This window comes from Aquarana catesbeiana, linkage group LG03 (genome assembly GCF_042186555.1).
Source record: "Aquarana catesbeiana isolate 2022-GZ linkage group LG03, ASM4218655v1, whole genome shotgun sequence".
Classification (NCBI taxonomy): domain Eukaryota; kingdom Metazoa; phylum Chordata; class Amphibia; order Anura; family Ranidae; genus Aquarana; species Aquarana catesbeiana.
Genome location: NC_133326.1, coordinates 407,916,241 through 407,935,776, shown reverse-complemented (window position 1 = coordinate 407,935,776; position 19,536 = coordinate 407,916,241). Strand labels below are relative to the sequence as shown.

At 39.8% G+C, this 19,536-nt stretch overlaps 1 protein-coding gene across 2 annotated transcripts in view; it reads right to left on the bottom strand.

Annotated features, from left to right (window-relative positions):
- DOCK2 (dedicator of cytokinesis 2) overlaps positions 1–19,536 on the bottom strand; it is a 475,532-nt gene that overhangs the window by 290,500 nt on the left and 165,496 nt on the right. For both annotated transcript variants that reach the window (XM_073620719.1, XM_073620720.1), the window contains exons 18-19: positions 12,050–12,233; positions 10,024–10,121 (exon numbers count right to left, since the gene is read on the bottom strand). In XM_073620719.1, coding sequence (XP_073476820.1) covers positions 10,024–10,121; positions 12,050–12,233 — 282 coding nt within the window. The remainder of the gene's footprint in view (positions 1–10,023; positions 10,122–12,049; positions 12,234–19,536) is intronic.

Below are 19,536 nucleotides of genomic sequence, written 5' to 3'. Positions count from 1 at the left end.
AGTTTATGAGGAAACTCAACCTCAAAAAACACTTTGCTCTAAACCAAGAAGCCAATACTCGGGAGGCTCCTGAGTATATACAAACTAATCTAAAAAATAATTCCATCTACAACCCAAAAACACCAGGGAGTCAATGCCTGAATGCATTCAAGAAGATGGTGGAAGAAGACCTAAGAAACTTAAGAAGGAAGGACAGAAAAGGAAAACATGTTTGGGATGCCATTAAGAAAATAGGGGAACGACATGAAGTAGTCATAAGACCAGCGGATAAGGGGGGAGGACTGTATGTCCTGAACAAAAAGGACTACCAGGAGGAAATGGAAAATCTGCTAAAAGTAGAAAATACCTATAAGAAACTAAAGAGTAACCCCAAGAAGAAATATGAGAAGAAATTGAAGACCTTCATTGAGAAAGGGAAAAAAATGGGGATCCTAAATGTAAAAGAAGCTGAATACCTGTTTTCAAAATCTACTAAAACCCCAGTCATGTATTATACGCCAAAAATACATAAAAGAATGCACAAACCACAAGGTAGGCCCATAATAAGTGGGATCAACTCCATTTTTTCAAGATTAGGAGAATATTTGGACAAATACCTGAAGCCACTAGTCCAACAAGGAAAATCCTACTTACGGGATAGTCAACAACTTATCCAGGAACTGCAAGAAATCAAAGATGGTGGTAACTGGATTCTGGCGACCATAGATGTAAACTCGCTTTACACCAGCATTGTTCAACAAGATGGGTTAGCGGGAGTAGAAAAAGCGTTGCATGAGAATACCGGGATAAAACAACAGCAAATCAACTACATCCTAGAGGGGCTCAAGATGGCCATGGAATGCAATTATTTCTGGTACAATAGCAACTACTATGTACAAACGAAAGGTGTAGCCATGGGGGCACGTTATGCCCCCAGTGTGGCGAACCTGTTCCTTAATATGTGGGAAGAGGAATATATCTATAGCCGTAAAATCCCTCAGGTTAAGATGTACAGGCGCTACATTGATGACTTGATCATTCTATGGGACGGAACACCGGACACTTTTGAGCAATTCCTTGAACAACTGAATGTCAACAAATATGGAATTACGTTTACAGGAAAGTGGGACCCCCAGAGGATAGAGTATTTAGATCTAGAAATTTTCAAGTCAGGAACATCCCTGTATACTCGCACCTTTTTTAAAGATACAGACCGGAACGGGTACATACCCATTTCCAGTTGCCACCATCCATGGAAGGGGAATATCCCAAAGGGCCAACTAATGCGCCTACGCAGGAACTGTGACCTAACGGCAGATTTTGAAAAACAAGCAGATATGCTTATTCAGAGATTCCAAGAAAAAGGGTATGCAGCCAATAATCTAGAAAAATTCAAATTGGAGGTAACGAAAATGGACAGGAAGATCCTATTTAACAAAAACAACAAGAGAAAGAAAGAACAAGGAGAGATTTTGTTTACCACAGGATACAACAACCAATACAAGGATGTGGAACGTATTATTAATAGGTACTGGCCAATACTGCAAGAGGATAGAGTACTATCAAAAATCTTACCCAGAAGACCGAAATTTGTGTACAGGAGAGCACCCAGCCTCCGAAACTACCTAGTACATAATGCTATAGACCCCCCGAAACAGGTAAAAATTAATAGCAGTCTGAAGGGATTTTACAAATGTCGAAGATGTCTACCTTGTAGGGTCAGCAAACCACAACCTAGAAAGAAAGAATCATTCAAGTCCACAGTGGATCACAAACAATATAAAATAAAAAAATTAATCACATGCCAGAGCACGCATGTGACATATGTCATAGAGTGCCCTTGCCACCTCCAGTACGTGGGGAGAACTACTCGACCTCTAGCTGTCAGAATAAGGGAACACATCAATAACATTAGGAAAGGGTTCCCCAAGCACCATCTATTGAGGCATTTTGATGAGGTGCATCAGAGGGACCCCACAGGGCTTGTATTCTATGGCATAGATCATGTTGAAGACCACTGGAGAGGGAGCAACAAACTAATACTTATCTCTAAAAACAAAACTGAGTGGATCTATCGTTTACAATCTTTGGCCCCTAAGGGGTTAAATTTAGACATAGACCATAACTGCTTCATAGCCAACCCGTAGGTGAGGGTGGGGGTGCCCACCTAGTTATACCTATGGGGGCCTTACAGCTGGCTAATGGGACTACATAGAAGAACCTGGGGGTAAAGGTCCATCCACCGATTCCCCTTTAAACAGGGGTAAAGGGTAAAATGTAGAAGGTTAAGTAATAAAAGACTCCTCTCCCATATAAAATATTAAAACAGAGATGACCACACTGAGGTGGAATAGATAAGGGGTCCCAGGACCCACATCCCCCTTCTTTCTGTAGGTGTTGCTATTCCTATATTTTGAATTTAATTTAAATTTCTCTCCTTTGATCTGGATATAATCCATTTCCCTGTATTTGGGTGCATGTCTTATATAGGATTTGTAATTAGTTCATCCCCTTCATAGGGATACATATATATACATGGTCCCCCTTTGTTATAAACCCGATTGGGGCACAGGGGGTACCCTGTATACAGGTATTGAGATTAGTTTCCTAAAATATGAAGTCCCCGATATATATATATATATACAATGGCGATATATGATAATACCTACTCCTTAGCCTATTACATTAGTTATTAATCTGATCGGGGGATGGTAAAATTGATAAGGCTGAATGGTGGGGATATCTAGCAATCGTAATTAACCATTCTAGACATGGAGTGGTAATACACAAAATCTACCTATAGGGGTCTCACCCCATGCTGGTTTCATTGGTTTCCCCTATGATTTTATAATTCAGCTCTATGGACTAAGGAAGTGGTATATCCCAAATGAATAGTTTGAATGAGGCGGAAAGATAACAGTACATGGATTAACCTTATCATTCTTGTATAAGAGCATATTGTGTTAATATACATGTCTGCCCCTTATGATGGCAAGCTGGGATATAAGGTTTCATACTTTATTAATTCTTTAAAACCCCTTAACCACAATGAGCCAACCCGTTAGGAAAGGATCTGTAATACAAGCAAACAATCCTCCCATGGGAGGAGCAATGTGGAAACTCGGTATGCCCGCTTGCCTACATATAGCTGAGTATGAGGTACGCTAGCTACGCCTTTGATAACGTCGATGACGAAACGCGTAAGTCGGAGCTACGCGATTACGTCACACGCGGAAGCGGAAGAGAGTGTGGAACGCAGCTGAGGCGCACGCCGCTCAGCTGATGGCTTTGGCGTCCACGAGCTCTCTCTGCGCTTACCATTATACGCAGTGTGATTTTCTGGTTTGGTTTTTTTAGTTTTTTAGTTTATTTACTTTTATATATTAGCCCGAGTTGTTGGGCAATCAATTTTTTTAATAAAGAATTTTTAAAAACGTAATACACTACGGGAGCCCTGTTTCCTTTCCTATATGGATGACCATACTACGGATCGGTTCTGTGTCTGGAGCGGGAGTACCCAGGAACAACCTCACTGGAATCAAGGACACCATACCAAGGTTTAATACTACATGCCTACTACCCCTGCAGGGGTGCAGGGAGCTGGTGAGTGGGGATCACCGCAAGCCACTGGATACTAGCTGGTTATCTGCACGAAAGTCACCAATTATAAAGAACACTGTTGGAACACTGTTGGAACACTATAAATTCATTTCTTTGCTGGAACTTTATATACACATATATATTTTTGGAACTGTATTTTATTTATATATTTTTTTTTGGAATTGGAGTTTTTTTCTTGGAATTATCTATATATATATATTTTTTTTTTTTTTCTCATATGTGGCCTAGATCCTCACACCCGTATGATTTTATAATATTTTTTCACTAATCACCCACATGGAGTATTGATTATTTAATACACCTCCCATCACCAACATTAACGTTTTTGGATGGTTGGAGGGTATTGAACATATGCTTGTCGGGTCTATGAGCTCTCACCTTTTATGTATTGATGAATAATTGGTTTACTACACAGAATGTAGAGGGGACTTCTACAGATTAGATCCCTTTCACACAAGAAGTGGGGACACTTTTATGCATAAAAGTTTTTTCTTGCTGCTGAGCGGGAGCCCTTAATTACATATTTAGTACAACTGATCACAATAGATACCCCATTATAGGTAGCGCCACTTACCCCTATCTTAAAATTCTCCAGGGGAGGGATAATGCTACACACTCCTCAATTCTGACTAAAAAAACAGAAGCCAGGATGCCTCTGCCAAACTCAATTGTCATTAAGCCATGAATATGAATATTTTGGTGCCCACGTAGCTGCCTTGCAGAAAGTTTCAGACACTCGGCCTGCTGCCACTCTCAAGGTTGAGACCCTTCTAGTGAAGGGTGCCATGATTCTCGGCCAACCCTTTCAACTTGTAGGCCAAGGAGATAAGCTTTACCAACCAAGAGGCAATAATCTTGCTGGAAGCCGTAAAATCATTATGTGTTCCACCTGGTATGACAAACAGATGTCCCAACTTCCTGATGGCAGAAGTCATCTTGATTAAACATTTTAAAGCTTGGCCCATATCCAATGAGCTAATTTCTTGAGTACTCCCCAAAAGGAACGTAGAAGGACAACCTTTTGTGTGATATGGACTCTGAAGGTCAGTTCAGGCACAAAATTCAAACATTGGCATGAGTACCACCCTGTCTGGGAAGTATGCGAGTATGGGTTCTTTAAATCCCAAAGTCACCAATGCTGACTCTCTTATGACTGATGTTATTGCCACCGGTAAAGAAGTTTTCAGTGAAAGGTACCACAGGGTGATTGAAGGCATCTTATGCAATAATGTCCAACAGCAATAGGAGATCCCATTTCAGAAACAATTCGAGGTTTCAACCAAATTTCATCTTGAAAAACAGTATAATTAGGTGTTGGATGCCCACTGTATGCCGGTGAGATAGCCGAAATGTGTGCCTATAGCATACTTACGCATAGACCTAAATCAAGCCATGCCTGTAGGCATTTCAGAACAGACTTCTGAAGAGTCCAGCGTAAAATCTTGATCAGCAATAATACTGGGAATTTATGCCATATTCTACTATAGGCATGGTTAGCGCAGTCCTTTCTTGTTTTCATAAGAGTATTTACAATCTTCACAGAGCATTCAAATCCATTAGCCTCTGCCTCTCTAGACCCAGGCCATAAGCCTGAGCCTGTTGGATGCTGGATGAATGGGACCTTGGGGAAGATTTGATCTTACATACAGAAGGAGTCAATCCTGGACACTTATAAGGATGAGCAAAGGGTACCACGGCCCCTTTGACCAATCTGGGATTATCCCCAGAACTGTCACCTTCCTCCTACACAGCCTCAGCTGGAAGCTGAGAATCAGAGGGAGCAGCAGAAAGACATAAGCTGTCTTGGAGATCCACTCTGCAGTCAGCACCTCCACCCTGATTGCTTGCAGATTCTGGGCCCTGGAATGGAACTTCAGAAACTTGGTGTTGACTGGGGATGTGACCGGTCTACCTCTGGAAGAAAAATACCAAGCTCTGTTAGTTCTCTAAGCCTCGCAGTAGTCTAGACCATTCATTGTCGTCCAGACTTGTGCTGGACAAATAGTTTGCCTGAAGATTCTTCTGACCAGGCACATAGGCAGCAGATAGCTGCAGAAGATTGACTTGGACAGATTTTAGAATTAGAGAAACCTCCTTCAGAAGGGAGAGACCGAGCCTTGTTTCCAGATGTAGACCACAGTCGTTGAGCTGTCCAACTTTACCAGGACAGGTTTACCCCAGAACATTGCAGATGATTTCGTTTCTTCAACCATAAGTTTAGGCCACTGGTCCAGAAACCCGACTTGAATGGGAGCGAGAGTTAAAATGAGCCTACCTGAGCTGCTGGAGCAAGGCAATTACTATGGCTCAATCTGAGACGTGAAGGATGAAAGATCTCCAAATATGGCCTAAAATGCTTGCCTTAATGGACTACGTGTCAATCATCAAAGCCGTACCTATGTCCACAGAGGAGCCACATAGTGCCCATAAGGCATGTATGGGTGGCACAATCCCAAAATAACAGAAAGCATCCTGACGTGGAACTCTTTACTGACTTCTTGGTTTATGCGTTAGATTCCCAGTTTTTCCTGGACTCCCAGCCAGAAATGCAGAAGCCAAGCTCTCTGGAATGAGAGTGAGCGTGGAAACTGACTCTTGAGTTTAACTCCTTTAACTCAGCAAACATTCATCTTGAGGCAGGAAGCCAAACCGACCACTATTAAATTTAGGCTTGACCTTCTACGATCAACAAAAATGCAGTGATAGCCTTTGTCCTTGAAGGCCACAACATCTTCTGATGGTAAGGTCATGTATATGGCCAATCCCACAAGGGACACACACTGACCAGAGGGGTAATCCCAACCCCTGGACATCTTTCAGTTCAAAAGGGCATAACTTTGACATCCTGCTGAGACAACGTACTCCAATCTTGTAAAACGAGCACCTGATCCATCTAACATATGGACATTGCCAAGCTGTCCTGTGGAGGTAATTAAAATATTTCCAAAGCTTCACTTCTACTCAAAGGCATTTTACCAACCTTACCAATCTGGACAAAGGTCGTCCTCATCTTCCTGTTCAGAGGAAACTGAAGTGGATTGATTGGCTAGAGAAGGCCCTGAAAAGAAGACTGGATATTGCCAGAATAGATGGCCCTTGCCGAAGATGAATTCAGCAATTCCTTTAGAGTGTCTTAACCCTAATGCTTAATTGTTAAAACTTGGTCACCATCATCTTAATCACAGCCTGCCTGAACAAAGTAGGAATCACATGTTTATTCACCTCTACTTGGGAAGAAGCTGACAAGGCTAATTTGCCTGAGGAGGTTCAGAGACTACTCATTGGCACCATATATGACCCCTCCACAGAGTATTGACCACATGCTTAATGAATGTGACAACTGGTTAGGTGTTGTCATCATCCTTAGCCTAGGTTGCTTGAACAAGGTAACATTCTTGTAGTCATGTTCGTCTGTCTTCTCTTTGGAAGAATCTGAAGCAGATTGGAGACTGCTCGGTAACTTTTTCACAGGGTGAGTGAAAACACTCCTTTAGAGTGTATTGACCACAGGCTTAATGAATTTGACAACCTGTTAGGTGTCGTTATCTTTATCCTTGGTTGCTTGAACAAAGCAGAATTCATGCAGTCATGTCCATTCGGAAATTCGGAAAATGGGCTGTTTTGCTTGGTATGGCTAGGCAGCTTCTCATTGCCAGAGCAGATAACCCTTTCAAAGGGTGAGCAGAAACCACTCCTTTAGAGTGTATTGACAATGTGTTTATTGAATGTGACATCCTATTGTGTCATCCTTATCCCTGGCTGCTTGAGCAAGTGGGATACATACTGTCATGCCCATCCCTGTATTCCTCTTCTAGAGTCTGAAGAGGGATGTTTGCTTGGGAAAGCTATGAGACTGCTCCTTGCCAAAGAATTGAACCCCTTCACAGGGTAAGTGGGAATAACTCCTTTGAGTGTATTGGTCACTTGTTTAATAAATAAGACAACCTGTTAGGTATCATCATCCTAATCTCTGGTTGCTTAATTAAAGCAAGATTCACACAGTCATGTTCATCCACATCTTCTTTATTAAAGAGCCTGAAGAGGGTTGTTGGTTCTGAGACTGGTAATTACCAATAGATAACCTTTCCACAGGGTTTTGCATGCCAATTAAGAAACCAGCCCATAAAAATAATTAAATACAGTAAAATAGTTTGTTTAGTAACAAACCTTAAGGGGTTAACCACTGCTAGAGGGAGACTGAAGCCTCCATCTACAGCCCTGATTCACCAGGTGGTTAATGAGCTAAACCTTGCTCTGCCAGGAATCGGGACATAATGAAAAATTTTGTTCAGAACAGCAACAATAAGTTAGGAATTTGCTAATAGTCTGCAATGTACACAAACCAGGGGAATTGTAGACCTCATAAACATGCTCCCCTCCCCCCCTGTTTTTTTTTTTATGAAAAACTGGAGAGCACATAGAAATATAAAAGGATACCCCATACCTCAACAGGCCATGGCTGGCCCAGTAGTCATCCACAGGTGACTCCTCTACCTCCTCTGGAAATGCTGGTCTTTTGAGGGGGTTGGCATTAATGGCACAACATGAGCAAAAGCAAACATAAAGCAAACATGAGAAGCCACCAACAGGTTATTGCCATGTGTGAACAGACAAAGTGTTACTCTGTGTACCTGTTATGCAGAGTACTCCCTGTGGAGGAGCTCAGGCCATGCATAGTGGCTGCAGGGAGCAAGGCACAATACCCAGCAATGCAGCATTCATTTGGATACAAAGCAGTTTTCAAATTTAGCTCACCTATCTTCCGTCACCAGACCGTAAACACCGCTACAGCGCGGGTGCGCGTGCATAGGGGAGACTCTGCCAACACCGCTGCACACTTTACATGGACCCAGCGGACCCCAGACAAGGCTGTTAGCCCTGATAAAAGCCGCCCCGAGGACCAGCAGCAGGGATTCCTGGATTATGGGCAAATTAGCTGAGACACCAGGGACTGTATCCAGCCTAATCCACACGCATGGACGGACGGCCAGCCCTTTAGACCAGCCAGGTAGAGGAGCACACCTAGGTCTTGCGCATAGGAGGAAAAAAGGAGAACGCTGAGGCTGTAGGTGGGCTCAAATTTATATGAGTTAAGTCTTGGAGGCATGGGGGGGGGCAGAGCCTATACCCCAGCTGTGTTGCCATGGAGCCGTCAGGAAAACTCCAATAAGCATATATAGATTGGTTTGCGCAAAAGTTATAGCGTCTACAAAATAGGGGATAGATTTATGGCATTTTTATTATTTATTTTTTTACTAGTAATGTTAGGGATTTTTAGCAGGACTGCAACATTGCAGCGGACAGATCGGACACCTAACTGACATTTTTGACACTTTTTTGGGAACCAGTGACATTATTACAGTGATCAGTGCTAAAAATATGACTGACATTGTACTAATGACACTGGCAGGGAAGGGGTTAACATCAGGGGCGATCAAGGGGTTAACTGTGTTCCCTGGGTTTTTTTACTAACTGTATGGGGGATGGGCTGCCTGGGTTAACACAGAGATTCATCTTCCTGCATAGCAGAAAGACAAGATCTTACTGTTATCCCCGTCAGAATGGAGATCTGCCTTGTTTATTTTGGCAGATCCCTGTTCTGTCCCTGCGGGGAACGTTTGCAAGCGGCTGGCGGACATCGAGTCCACCAGACCCACTGATTGGCTGTCCCGCTGGCCAATCAGTGTGCACACATGCCCACAGAAGCTAGTGCATGAACCGCCGTGCCGGTACGGCGATTCGCGCAACCAAGCCACCTTGCAGCAGTATAACTGCGGCGGCTGGTCGGCAAGTGGTTAAAAGGACAAGAAATCTGACACATAAATCACCTCATATAAAATTACACTTCACTACACAATATGTAAAAAAATGTAATTGTTCACTTGTAAAGATAAGCCCATGATGGGGAGTTAATAACTTTGCATACACACTTCTGATTGACATGTGATTGCCCTTCCCCCATATAAATAAATAAATAAATAAATAAAAACACTGTATTGACCCTTGAAAACTTCTAACCTTCTAACTCCTTTGCTGCCAAAGCATTTTTTTTCACACATAAAAAAAAGTGCATTTTTGGCTTATGAAACCTAAAACAATAAATATTGTCTGAAAGCAGAGGACCAGTATAAAAAAATGTTATGATGCCTATGTTACATAAACAATAATATTGCTGTCTATGTCACTGAAGATTCTTCCTCTCTTTCTGTCTAAAAGACTATCATCATTGAGATAGAAAGTAAAGGAAAAAAGTATTTTTTTCAGTTGACACCGAAAGGTTTTGGCTTTAGGTATACTTTAAAGCCCATGTGAACTGGAGCTCTTAAATCACCATGGAGTATGAGTTTTGCAAATTACAAAACTATAGGTCTGGCTTGGCATGGGACCTGTCCGACTTTTGGACCAGATTGTATGTTTACATACTTTTACAACTTCTTCTCCATCCACAATTTTCAGTTTTTCCAAGTTTTCCTGCAGCAATTCTGGCTTCATGCGCCATTTTAAAAGTCCAAGAAGACCAACTGTAATAAGAAATTATTAAAAAGAAAAAACACATATAAAGATGTATGCCTCTGATTTGTAGAACTGCACATTAAAGAAATATATAAAGCACATAAAAAGTACAGTTGTAATGTAGACAAAATGTTGTAATATGCCAGTACTAAAGCAGCATAGTATTATTGCTATATTATGTCTTACTAGGTGTTGCTCTGAATATGTTCTATTCTTTCACTTATCATAAGGTAATGTTTTTTAGATAATGTATATATTTTATTTGTACTTTTGTGTAATTTTTTCCCAATGCAACTTTTGCATAATTTGCAGAGCTTCAGCACCATATCACTAAATATCACACAGGCGCATTTTGTATTTAACAAAAGGGAAAAGTAAAATTCAAGGACAAAGATTGCTTTTGTAGTTAGGAGAACTTTGTTGTTCAAGCACAATGCACACAGAAAAAAAAAATCTGTTATAAATTGTTAGCATAACATTTAGATGAGATCGTGTCAGGTTTTTGCCCTCATAAATCAGCATGAAAGCAACATTTTCACAAGTGTTTGATTCCTAAAATTTAAAATTACTTTCTAGCCTACATAAGTGTTAAATGAATTTGTAGTAAGCACAAATGTCATTTAAAGTATCCAATGTGTTTGTGGTAATCTGGTGATTATTGAGAAGAGGTGACTTTTTATTATTCATTTTTCATTTGGTTATTCATTAATCTTTTCTCTTTTTTTTTTTTTTTTTTAGGGAAAATGTGCATCAGCATCAGGTACAGCCAGCAGCAGAGTGATACACTGTATATGAGATCAGGCACAGTGAAGCATATTGATACCCTGCTAGGTGGTGCCCGAATAGTTCCATCACCTCTAGCAGAGTCATAGATGCTGGTGTAGCAGATGGAGGATGTTTCTGTTGCTCTCAGTCTTAAGTATTGTTATGGATACCAAAGGTAGCTCGCTATATTTTCCCACTAAATGCCAATGTAAAAAAAAAGTATTTTTACTTAGGGGGTCTGAGGGAGGTAGAATGCCCCTTACACTGGTGGTCAGTAGTAAGAATTCAGCATTTTTCCTATTGACCAGCATTGTAAAAGGGTTTCTTCCTTTCCAAAGATCACCAATGTAAGGCACATATTTCTTACTTAACACCAACGTAAAGTACATTTTTCCCACTGACAACCAATGTTAGGAGCATTATTCTCGCTAACCATAGCTTTGTTTGCACCATCAATTACATTTTCTAACTGTCTCTCTGCATTTTCCCACAGACCACCTATGTAAGAAAAGTAAGAAATGCCCTTTACTTTAGGGGTCAGCGGAAGAAAGCATACACCCTACATTGACTGCCATAGGATGTTTTTTTTTTGTTTAACATTTAGAGGCAACAATTGGTGAAGAGCTCCAGGGTTTCTGACTAATGTGGAGAAAACATAACTTTTCCCAGAATCTTAAAAAGTTCTGCCTTGCTCCTGGAGCCCGGGGGGGAGTTGTAGAGGTCTGTGTGGGAAAAGCCCCATTCCTAGGTCCACATCTTACCTGATTGCCAGATCTCATTATTAGTCTCAGCTTTTTGAAGGCTTTTTTTAAATGCAAGCTGACTGATGCTCAGGACTCTATCTCTCTGCTGTACAAGCTAGTTGCTACAGTATGTCAAAAGGCTGACTGCTGACAGAACATAAAAAGTGCTGCCTGTTTGATTTAAAGGAACCCAACTTGTGGCACCCTGTTAGTCAGGACAGGCAGATTTTCTGCTCAGCTGATGTTTTGTTTGTTTTTTTAATACAGACTTGCTGCACAAAGCCCTCCTAAATTAAAAAGGTATTTGTTTGCCACCTAGCTGAATAAAGTGCAGGGCAAACCTGCCTAGAGTGTTCCTATGTCATGTATGGTTTACCGCTGCCAATACAAAAGAAAAAAAAGTCTAAGCAGTGTTGTAATGGACTTACCATTTTGTGTCAGTTTGGTAGAACATACAAGGGTTGAAATTGAAAAAGAATCACGTGAGCTAACAGACAACCCTCCAGAGCTGCTGTTGCTTCTGCTGAATGTTGAGCCCTTAGTGTCCATTTGATGACGAGTGGATGGAAGGGATAAATACGTGCTGGCATCTTCCATCTTCTTGCTATCACCCTAGAAATGGTACCCCATAGGTATAAATTATAATGTTTATTCAAGTATTTAATTAATTGGAGTTCTCACACCAGTGTTCTAATAGATGGCTATGTAATACATGTAAGTGCAATATGTAGAAACACTGTGCATATCAGCTGGTGGAATGCAAAAGTCAGAAGGCTGCCAATTAGTAGAAAACCATGCTGTCTCTGAGTTTGAGTCAGATACAATAGATCACCATACTCAATGGGGGTTATTTACTAAAGGAAAATCCACTTTGCACTGCAAGTGCGCTTGGAATTAAAGTCGCTGTAGATCCGAGGGGGACATGCAAGGAAAATAAAAAACAGTATTTTAGCTTGCACATAATTGGATGATAAAGTCAGCAGAGCTTCCCCTCATTTCAGATCTACCCCTTAGATTTAGAGCGACTGCACTTCCAAGTGCACTTCCAAGTGCACTTTCAATGCACTTTCAAGTGCACTTGCAGTGCAAAGTGGATTTGCTTTTCGTAAATAACCCCAAATGGCTTTTTGTGAAGGGTTTTTTGTGTGAAACATAATATCAGATTTATTGAGTATAATATTTATTGTACATGTATTATTTGCCATCTCCAGTATGTTGACTGCACTACCAGAATTCTGAAAAGAAGGATAGCCCATATTACAGATTTGAACAGTCCTTTATCTAGTCCATTAGTTCATTCCAAACACTTCTTACAAAAACATGGGGGCATACAGTACATCAAGCTTTAGATAAAAGAAAAAGTGCCTATAAATAAACATGGTGTACTGGCCAGATAAGGCTATTGGATTTATGCATTACAAACCAAAATGTCTTTGGGAACCTAAACCAACTTTAGGTTCTCCACTCTGGCAGCTATGTCCTTCATTTGGTGTGTTCCACTGAGGGTGCAGATCAAGATAGTAGTCCGCCCTGACTCCATGTAATCCACAGAACAAATAGAGCCGGCGGTGACCGACAGAGAGAGCCGCCTATGGACAAGGAGAGGAGGAGGGTTGCACTCTGGCGCTTAAGCGCCCCCACCTCTGTGGCGCCTAGGTGCACTGCACCCCGTGCACCCCACTCAGGATCGGCCCTGAGAGAAAAATCCTTTCTTCTGTGACTAAGCCCCGTCGGTGGGGCGAAAAATGTTGGAGGAGTGGCCTGGATGGAGTTAGACTGAGGCTGCTATCATTTATTACATGCTGGGCTTGTATGGTGTGCGGTGTAGATTTTTCTCTATTTGTTTTGTGGCAAAATGTCTTTGGGTTTAAATTGGACATTCATTTATATACTGTATAAATAGAAACATTTTGTTAATATGTCTATGCAAGTGTCAGGTTCAGACCCCAGCACTTTCTTATTGCCTACTATTTAAAACTGGATCTTTTATAGAGAACTGTGGGAAAAGCTAACAATTAAATTTGTTGGACAATCTGAGAGGTAGCAACCTCCAGGATAGAAAGTAAACAAAGAGACCGACTGCAAAAGAATTAAGACCCAGCTGTCTGATCATAGTTCCATCTTGGTCACTACACTTACTTACTGTGAATCGTGGACATTCATGGACATTGTCCAGCAAATACAGAAGTAGGATTAAATCATTAGGATGGAACAAAAGACCACACCATTATGCAGAACCTCAATGTTGCCTATATACATGACATAGTATAGTAGATATAGCATAGCTATGAAATAGGATGACTGGGTGGCAATACATGCTTTAAAGTTTGCGAGTTTGCTTGAAAGTTTGTGAGTTTCTACATAAGTATGACCTAAGGCGGGGATCTGTTTTTCATGCAACCCCTAAAACTACATAATGAAACCCCATTTAACAAATGACTCAAACACATAATAGATAGCTATACATGCAAAAAGGGTCAGCCTGCAGTGACCTAGCAAGACCTAATTTTCTGACTAGGGTTCTATTTTAATTTATGGTATTTACAGAAGAAAATTATTCCAAGTTCCTGTACATGATTGTTGTAAAGTCTGACACTTTTTTTTCTAATAGCCCCCTACAGTGTTATGTCGAAATGTGCTAGTATATATCCCATAAAACTTGTTACTGACTTGTTGGCTTGTTCATTAACTTAGCTTATGCCTGATCCCATACAGCTACTATGCATTACTGACCTTTTGACTTGTTTTTCCTTGTCAAAAGAAGTTTATTGAGTATACAATGTTATAAAGATACATAAAGATACATAAAGTAAGTTTACAAGGATCTATAAAGTAAGCTCATTGTTTTACAGTAGGGTTTATATAGGTAAATATCATGAAATTTCAAATATTAAACATTGGGTTCACGTAAACCTAAATTAAAGATATATATCATTTCCTTAGTTACTTTTGTAGGTATTTAAATGATTTATACCTACTATACATATTGTTTACAAGTAGAGTGTATATAAGTCAAATAAATTCTGATAATGAGCTTTAATCGTAAGGTGGAGAAAAGGAAAGAGAAAGAAGAAAAAGGGTTGAAAGGTAGAGGTATGGTCCACAAGGTTGTCCCGCTCGTCAGTTTATTATTCTTTTTAGTTCTCTTTGAAGCCTTAGAATGGGTGTCTCTGTAAGTCATTTAATCTGTTACCATGGCAACAGGACAGAGTCATTGAAATTTGACAGGAACTGTTGTTTTATCCAAGGATGCCAAAGTTTTTCAAATTTTGGAATTTGATTTTGATCGATGGCTACCATCTTAGCATGGGACATTGTATTATTCATTCTGTGAATTGTTTCTGCTAGTACCAATGTAGGAGATTTCCATGCCTTGGCCACTGTTTGTTTTGCAGCCGTTATTAGTTGGATCATAAGTTTGAATTGAGAGAGTGTTAACCATTCCGGTTTTAGATTAAGTAAAGTTAAATATGGATCTGGTTGTATTATTTTTTTAAATATTTTAGATGCAATCACGAAGACTTCCTTCCAGAAGGTTTGGATTACTGGGCACGTCCACCATATGTGTAAATATGTGCCTATTTCTGGGCATCCTCGAAAACAAAGAGCTGAGGTATTAGGTGAATATTTTGCCACTCTAGCGGGTACAAGGTACCAGCGAGTTAGGACTTTATAATTTGTCTCCAGTGCCAAGATGTTGGGTGAAGATGACTTAGATGTGAGCCATATATTAGACCAGTCCGTGTCTTCTAAAGTTCGTCCCAGGTCCTCCTCCCACCTCTGAACGTAAGAGGGTCTATTAAGATTTGCTACTCCATATAATTGATTATAAAGTGATGAAATTGTACCTTTAGCAAATGGATCTTTTGTACAGATTGATTCAAAAATGGATAATTGGGATAATGGTGTATCCCCCTTTAGGAATGGTGTATAGAAATTTTTGATTTGGAGATATCTAAATATCTCAGAGTTTGGTAGATCATATTTTTCTCTAAGCGATGGGAATGAAAGGAATGATTTAGATGCTATGAAGTCATTTAGTGTCTGAATGCCTGATGTTGTCCAAGCTTTAAAAGAATTTGGGTAGATCCATGCCGGATAAAAGGCCGGATTTCTGATAAAAGAAAGGAGAGGATTGTGTGGAGATTGTAACTGATATTTGGTTTTTAGTTTATCCCAGAGAGATAAGAAGTGTTTAGTTATGGGATTATGAATTTTAAAGCGGTCTTTAGGATCAAGCCATAATAAATTTGATATTAATAGAGGGTCATTTTCTGAAGCCTCTATAAATACCCATAATGGGATTTCCTGTTTTGCATGGTATTTGGACAGACTGGCCAAATGTGCTGCTCTGTAGTAGTTAGTAAAATTAGGGTATCCCAGGCCTCCTTTATTTTTGGGAAGATGTAGTGTGTGTATAGGTATACGTGGTTTAGAAGATCCCCATATAAACGAAGTTGCTCTTTTTTGTACTATTCTCAAAAAATAGGAAGGAATTGGAATAGGGAGGACTCTGAATAGATAAAGCAATTTGGGTAGAATAGTCATTTTGATTGCATTAATCTTCCCTATCCAGGATAAAGGAAGTTGCGACCATTGTTTTATTAGATTTGTGATCTGTCTTAATACAGGAGGATAATTGGTTGAGAATAAGTCAGAATGAGATGCTGTTAAATGAATTCCAAGATATGGGATTGATTTTTCTGCCCATGTGAATGGGAGTGCAGCCCTAGCCGGGATCAATTCCATGTTTGTGAGTGAAATATTAAGCACTAGGCATTTCTTAGGATTAATCATAAGGCCGGATAGGGCTGCAAATCCATCAAGAGCTGGTATTAAGTTAGGACCAGAGACCTGTGGTGATGATAGAAAAAGTAATATATCGTCTGCAAATATACATAATTTGTGTGTAATACCTCCTACTTCAATGCCAGTTATAGTTTGGTTTGTTCTGATGTATTGGGCCATGGGTTCGAGTATAAGGGCAAATAATAAGGGAGATAATGGGCAACCCTGTCGGGTACCTCTTTCGATATTAAAGGCTTCAGATTTGTATCCAGCATATTTTATATAGGCTTTGGGTTTATTATATAATGCTTTGATCCATGTTAAAAAGTGGGGTCCAAAACCCCATTTTTGTAATGAATATTGCATATATTGCCAGGATACTGTGTCAAATGCCCTCTTAATATCGAGAGATAGAAAACATAAAGGGATTTTCCGTTTTTTAGCAATATGTGCCAATAACACTGCCCTGTGTATATTATCGCCTGCCTGTCTATTTGGCATGAAGCCTACTTGATCTCTATGTATTAATTTTCCTATAATGCTATTGAGGCGTTTTGCTATTATTTTTGCTAATAATTTAATATCGAGGTTTAACAGAGAGATAGGCCGATAATTCACACAGGAAGTATCATCAGAAAGGGGTTTTGGGATCATACAAACAATTGCCATTAGTGTTTCTTGCCGAAAAGAATGTCCATCTAGAAGTTTGTTAAAAGTTTCAGTGAGAATGGGAGAGAGTATTTCTGAGAATGTTTTATAGTATAAAGCCGAGTAGCCGTCTGGGCCTGGTCTTTTGTTAAGTTTTAGGTCTTTTATGGCGTTAGCAACTTCATCTATAGTTATAGGCTCATCCAAACTGCTTTTTTGATTCTGAGATAACTCAGGTAAGGTTATTTTTGAGAAGAAGGATTCAGCTTCTGTAGGATTAAATTCATTGTTTGTCTTGTATAAATTTGCGAGATGTGAGTGAAATTTATGGGCGGCACAGTGGTGCAGTGGGTAGCACTCTCACCCAGCAGTAAGAAGGGTCGCTGGTTCGAATCCCAACCACGACACTACCTGCCTGGAGTTTGCATGTTCTCCCTGTGTCTGCGTGGGTTTCCTCCGGGTACTCCGGTTTCCTCCCACACTCCAAAGACATGCTGGTAGGTTAATTGGATCCTGTCTAAATTGGCCCTAGTATAGGTGTGAATGTGAGTTAGGGACCTTAGATTGTAAGCTCCTTGAGGGTATAGGCACTGATGTGAATGTATAATATATATGTAAAGCACTGCGTAAATTGACAGCGCTATATAAGTACCTGAAATAAAATAAATAAATAAAAATTTATGGACTATTTTAACTGGATTACAAGTGTAAACATTTTTTGATAATTTCAAACGTATTGGTTTGAAAGATTTGTTAGTTGAATTTAATGCCCGAGCCAAATATGTACCTGGTTTGTTTGTATTCATGTAGAAATTGTGTTTGGAGCATTTGAGGGATTTATCAACTGACTCAGTGAGAAATAGATCGTATTCCAATCTAGATTTTTTCCAGATGAGATTTTGTACTCTGAGATGGATTATCTTGAAATGATATGTAGGCTGCATTAAAATTGAGCTCTAGTTTTTTTGCTAGATTTTTGCGTTCCCGTTTATATAGTGCCATTTGTCTTTGTATTGTACCACGCAAGACAGGCTTATGAGCTTCCCACAGTGTTATTGGGGAGATGTCTGTTGTATTATTAATTGATATGTATTCCTTTAAAGCTTGTTCAATGGCCATCTGATGTAGTGGGTGTTTGAGCATTATGTCCGGTAAGTACCACGTTGGGTCATGCGCTTTTGGTATGGCTGAGGCTATAGTAGTGTATACTGCATTATGGTCAGACCACGGAATCGGAATTATATCTGATGCAATAATTTCTGGTATCATTCCTATTGTTAGAAAAATATGATCTATTCTGGTGAAGGTTTGATGAGGGTGCGAGAAATAAGTGAATTTTTTTTTTCATTGGGTTACTTTCTCTCCATGAATCTACCAGATTGTATTTGGAAAGAAGTTGAGAAAAAAGGTAATCTAGAGGTTATTTTGGATGGTGTAAAAGGTGATTTATCTAGAAATGGGAGGAGGACCTGGTTCGAATCCCCACACATTATCACTGTTCCTATTTTGTGTGTATTAATCACTTGTAATATATGTGAGAGGAATGGTGTAGGTTGTTTGTTAGGAGCGTAGTAGGAAATCACCGTGATTGCTGTATCCATTATATAACCCATGAGTATCAGGTATCTACCTTCTGGGTCTTTAATTTCTGATGATAAGGTGAATGGTGTGGATCGGTGAAATGCAATTAGAGTTCCCCTTTGCTTGGTACAGGCAGAAGCCGTGTAAATTTGTTGATAAAAAGGAGAAATATATTTTGGAGTAGAATCTTTGGTGAAGTGTGTTTCTTGGAGGCATACTATGTGAGCCTTCTTGTTATGGAAAGTACGGAAGGCTTTGGTCCTTTTTTGAGGGACATTTATTCCCTGAACATTCAGGGAAAGTATATTCAGTGGTGCCATGGCAATAGATCAAATAGTTTTGACTTACTTTTTGTTATGCAGAGCTGACTGCGCAGATCAACCTGTGTGGACTGAAGAGATGAATAGATAGAAAAGAAACCAGTGAATTCTGGAGTAAAGAGTAAACAAAAAACATATGAGATTAGATGATACATTGTATAAATTATTTTTTGCAAGTAATCACAATTTACCCGTGAAAGAGAATAAATATCTCTCTCAGGGGAATAAGTGCCTTCGTCACACTCCCACATAATATGGTTGGGAGAATGAGGAGGGCTAATGGGGGTACACGGATCTTCCGCTTACAGGAGAGAAGTGCTATGTCAAAAGACATCAAAATGATGATTCATTAATTGGAGTGCAGAATATAGTTTTTGTTGAAATTATTTATTCCAGGGTGGTTGTATATGTTTAGTCTTGCCCTAGGCTAAATAATTCAGTTAGAAAGGTACTGTTAATAACTTTGGTATTGATGACGATAGTTTGAATTATTTTGGGATTTTAACCTTTTAGAGTAAACAATTACATATTTTATTCATATGTAACTGTTTAGATATGTTAACTCATAAAATTGAGGT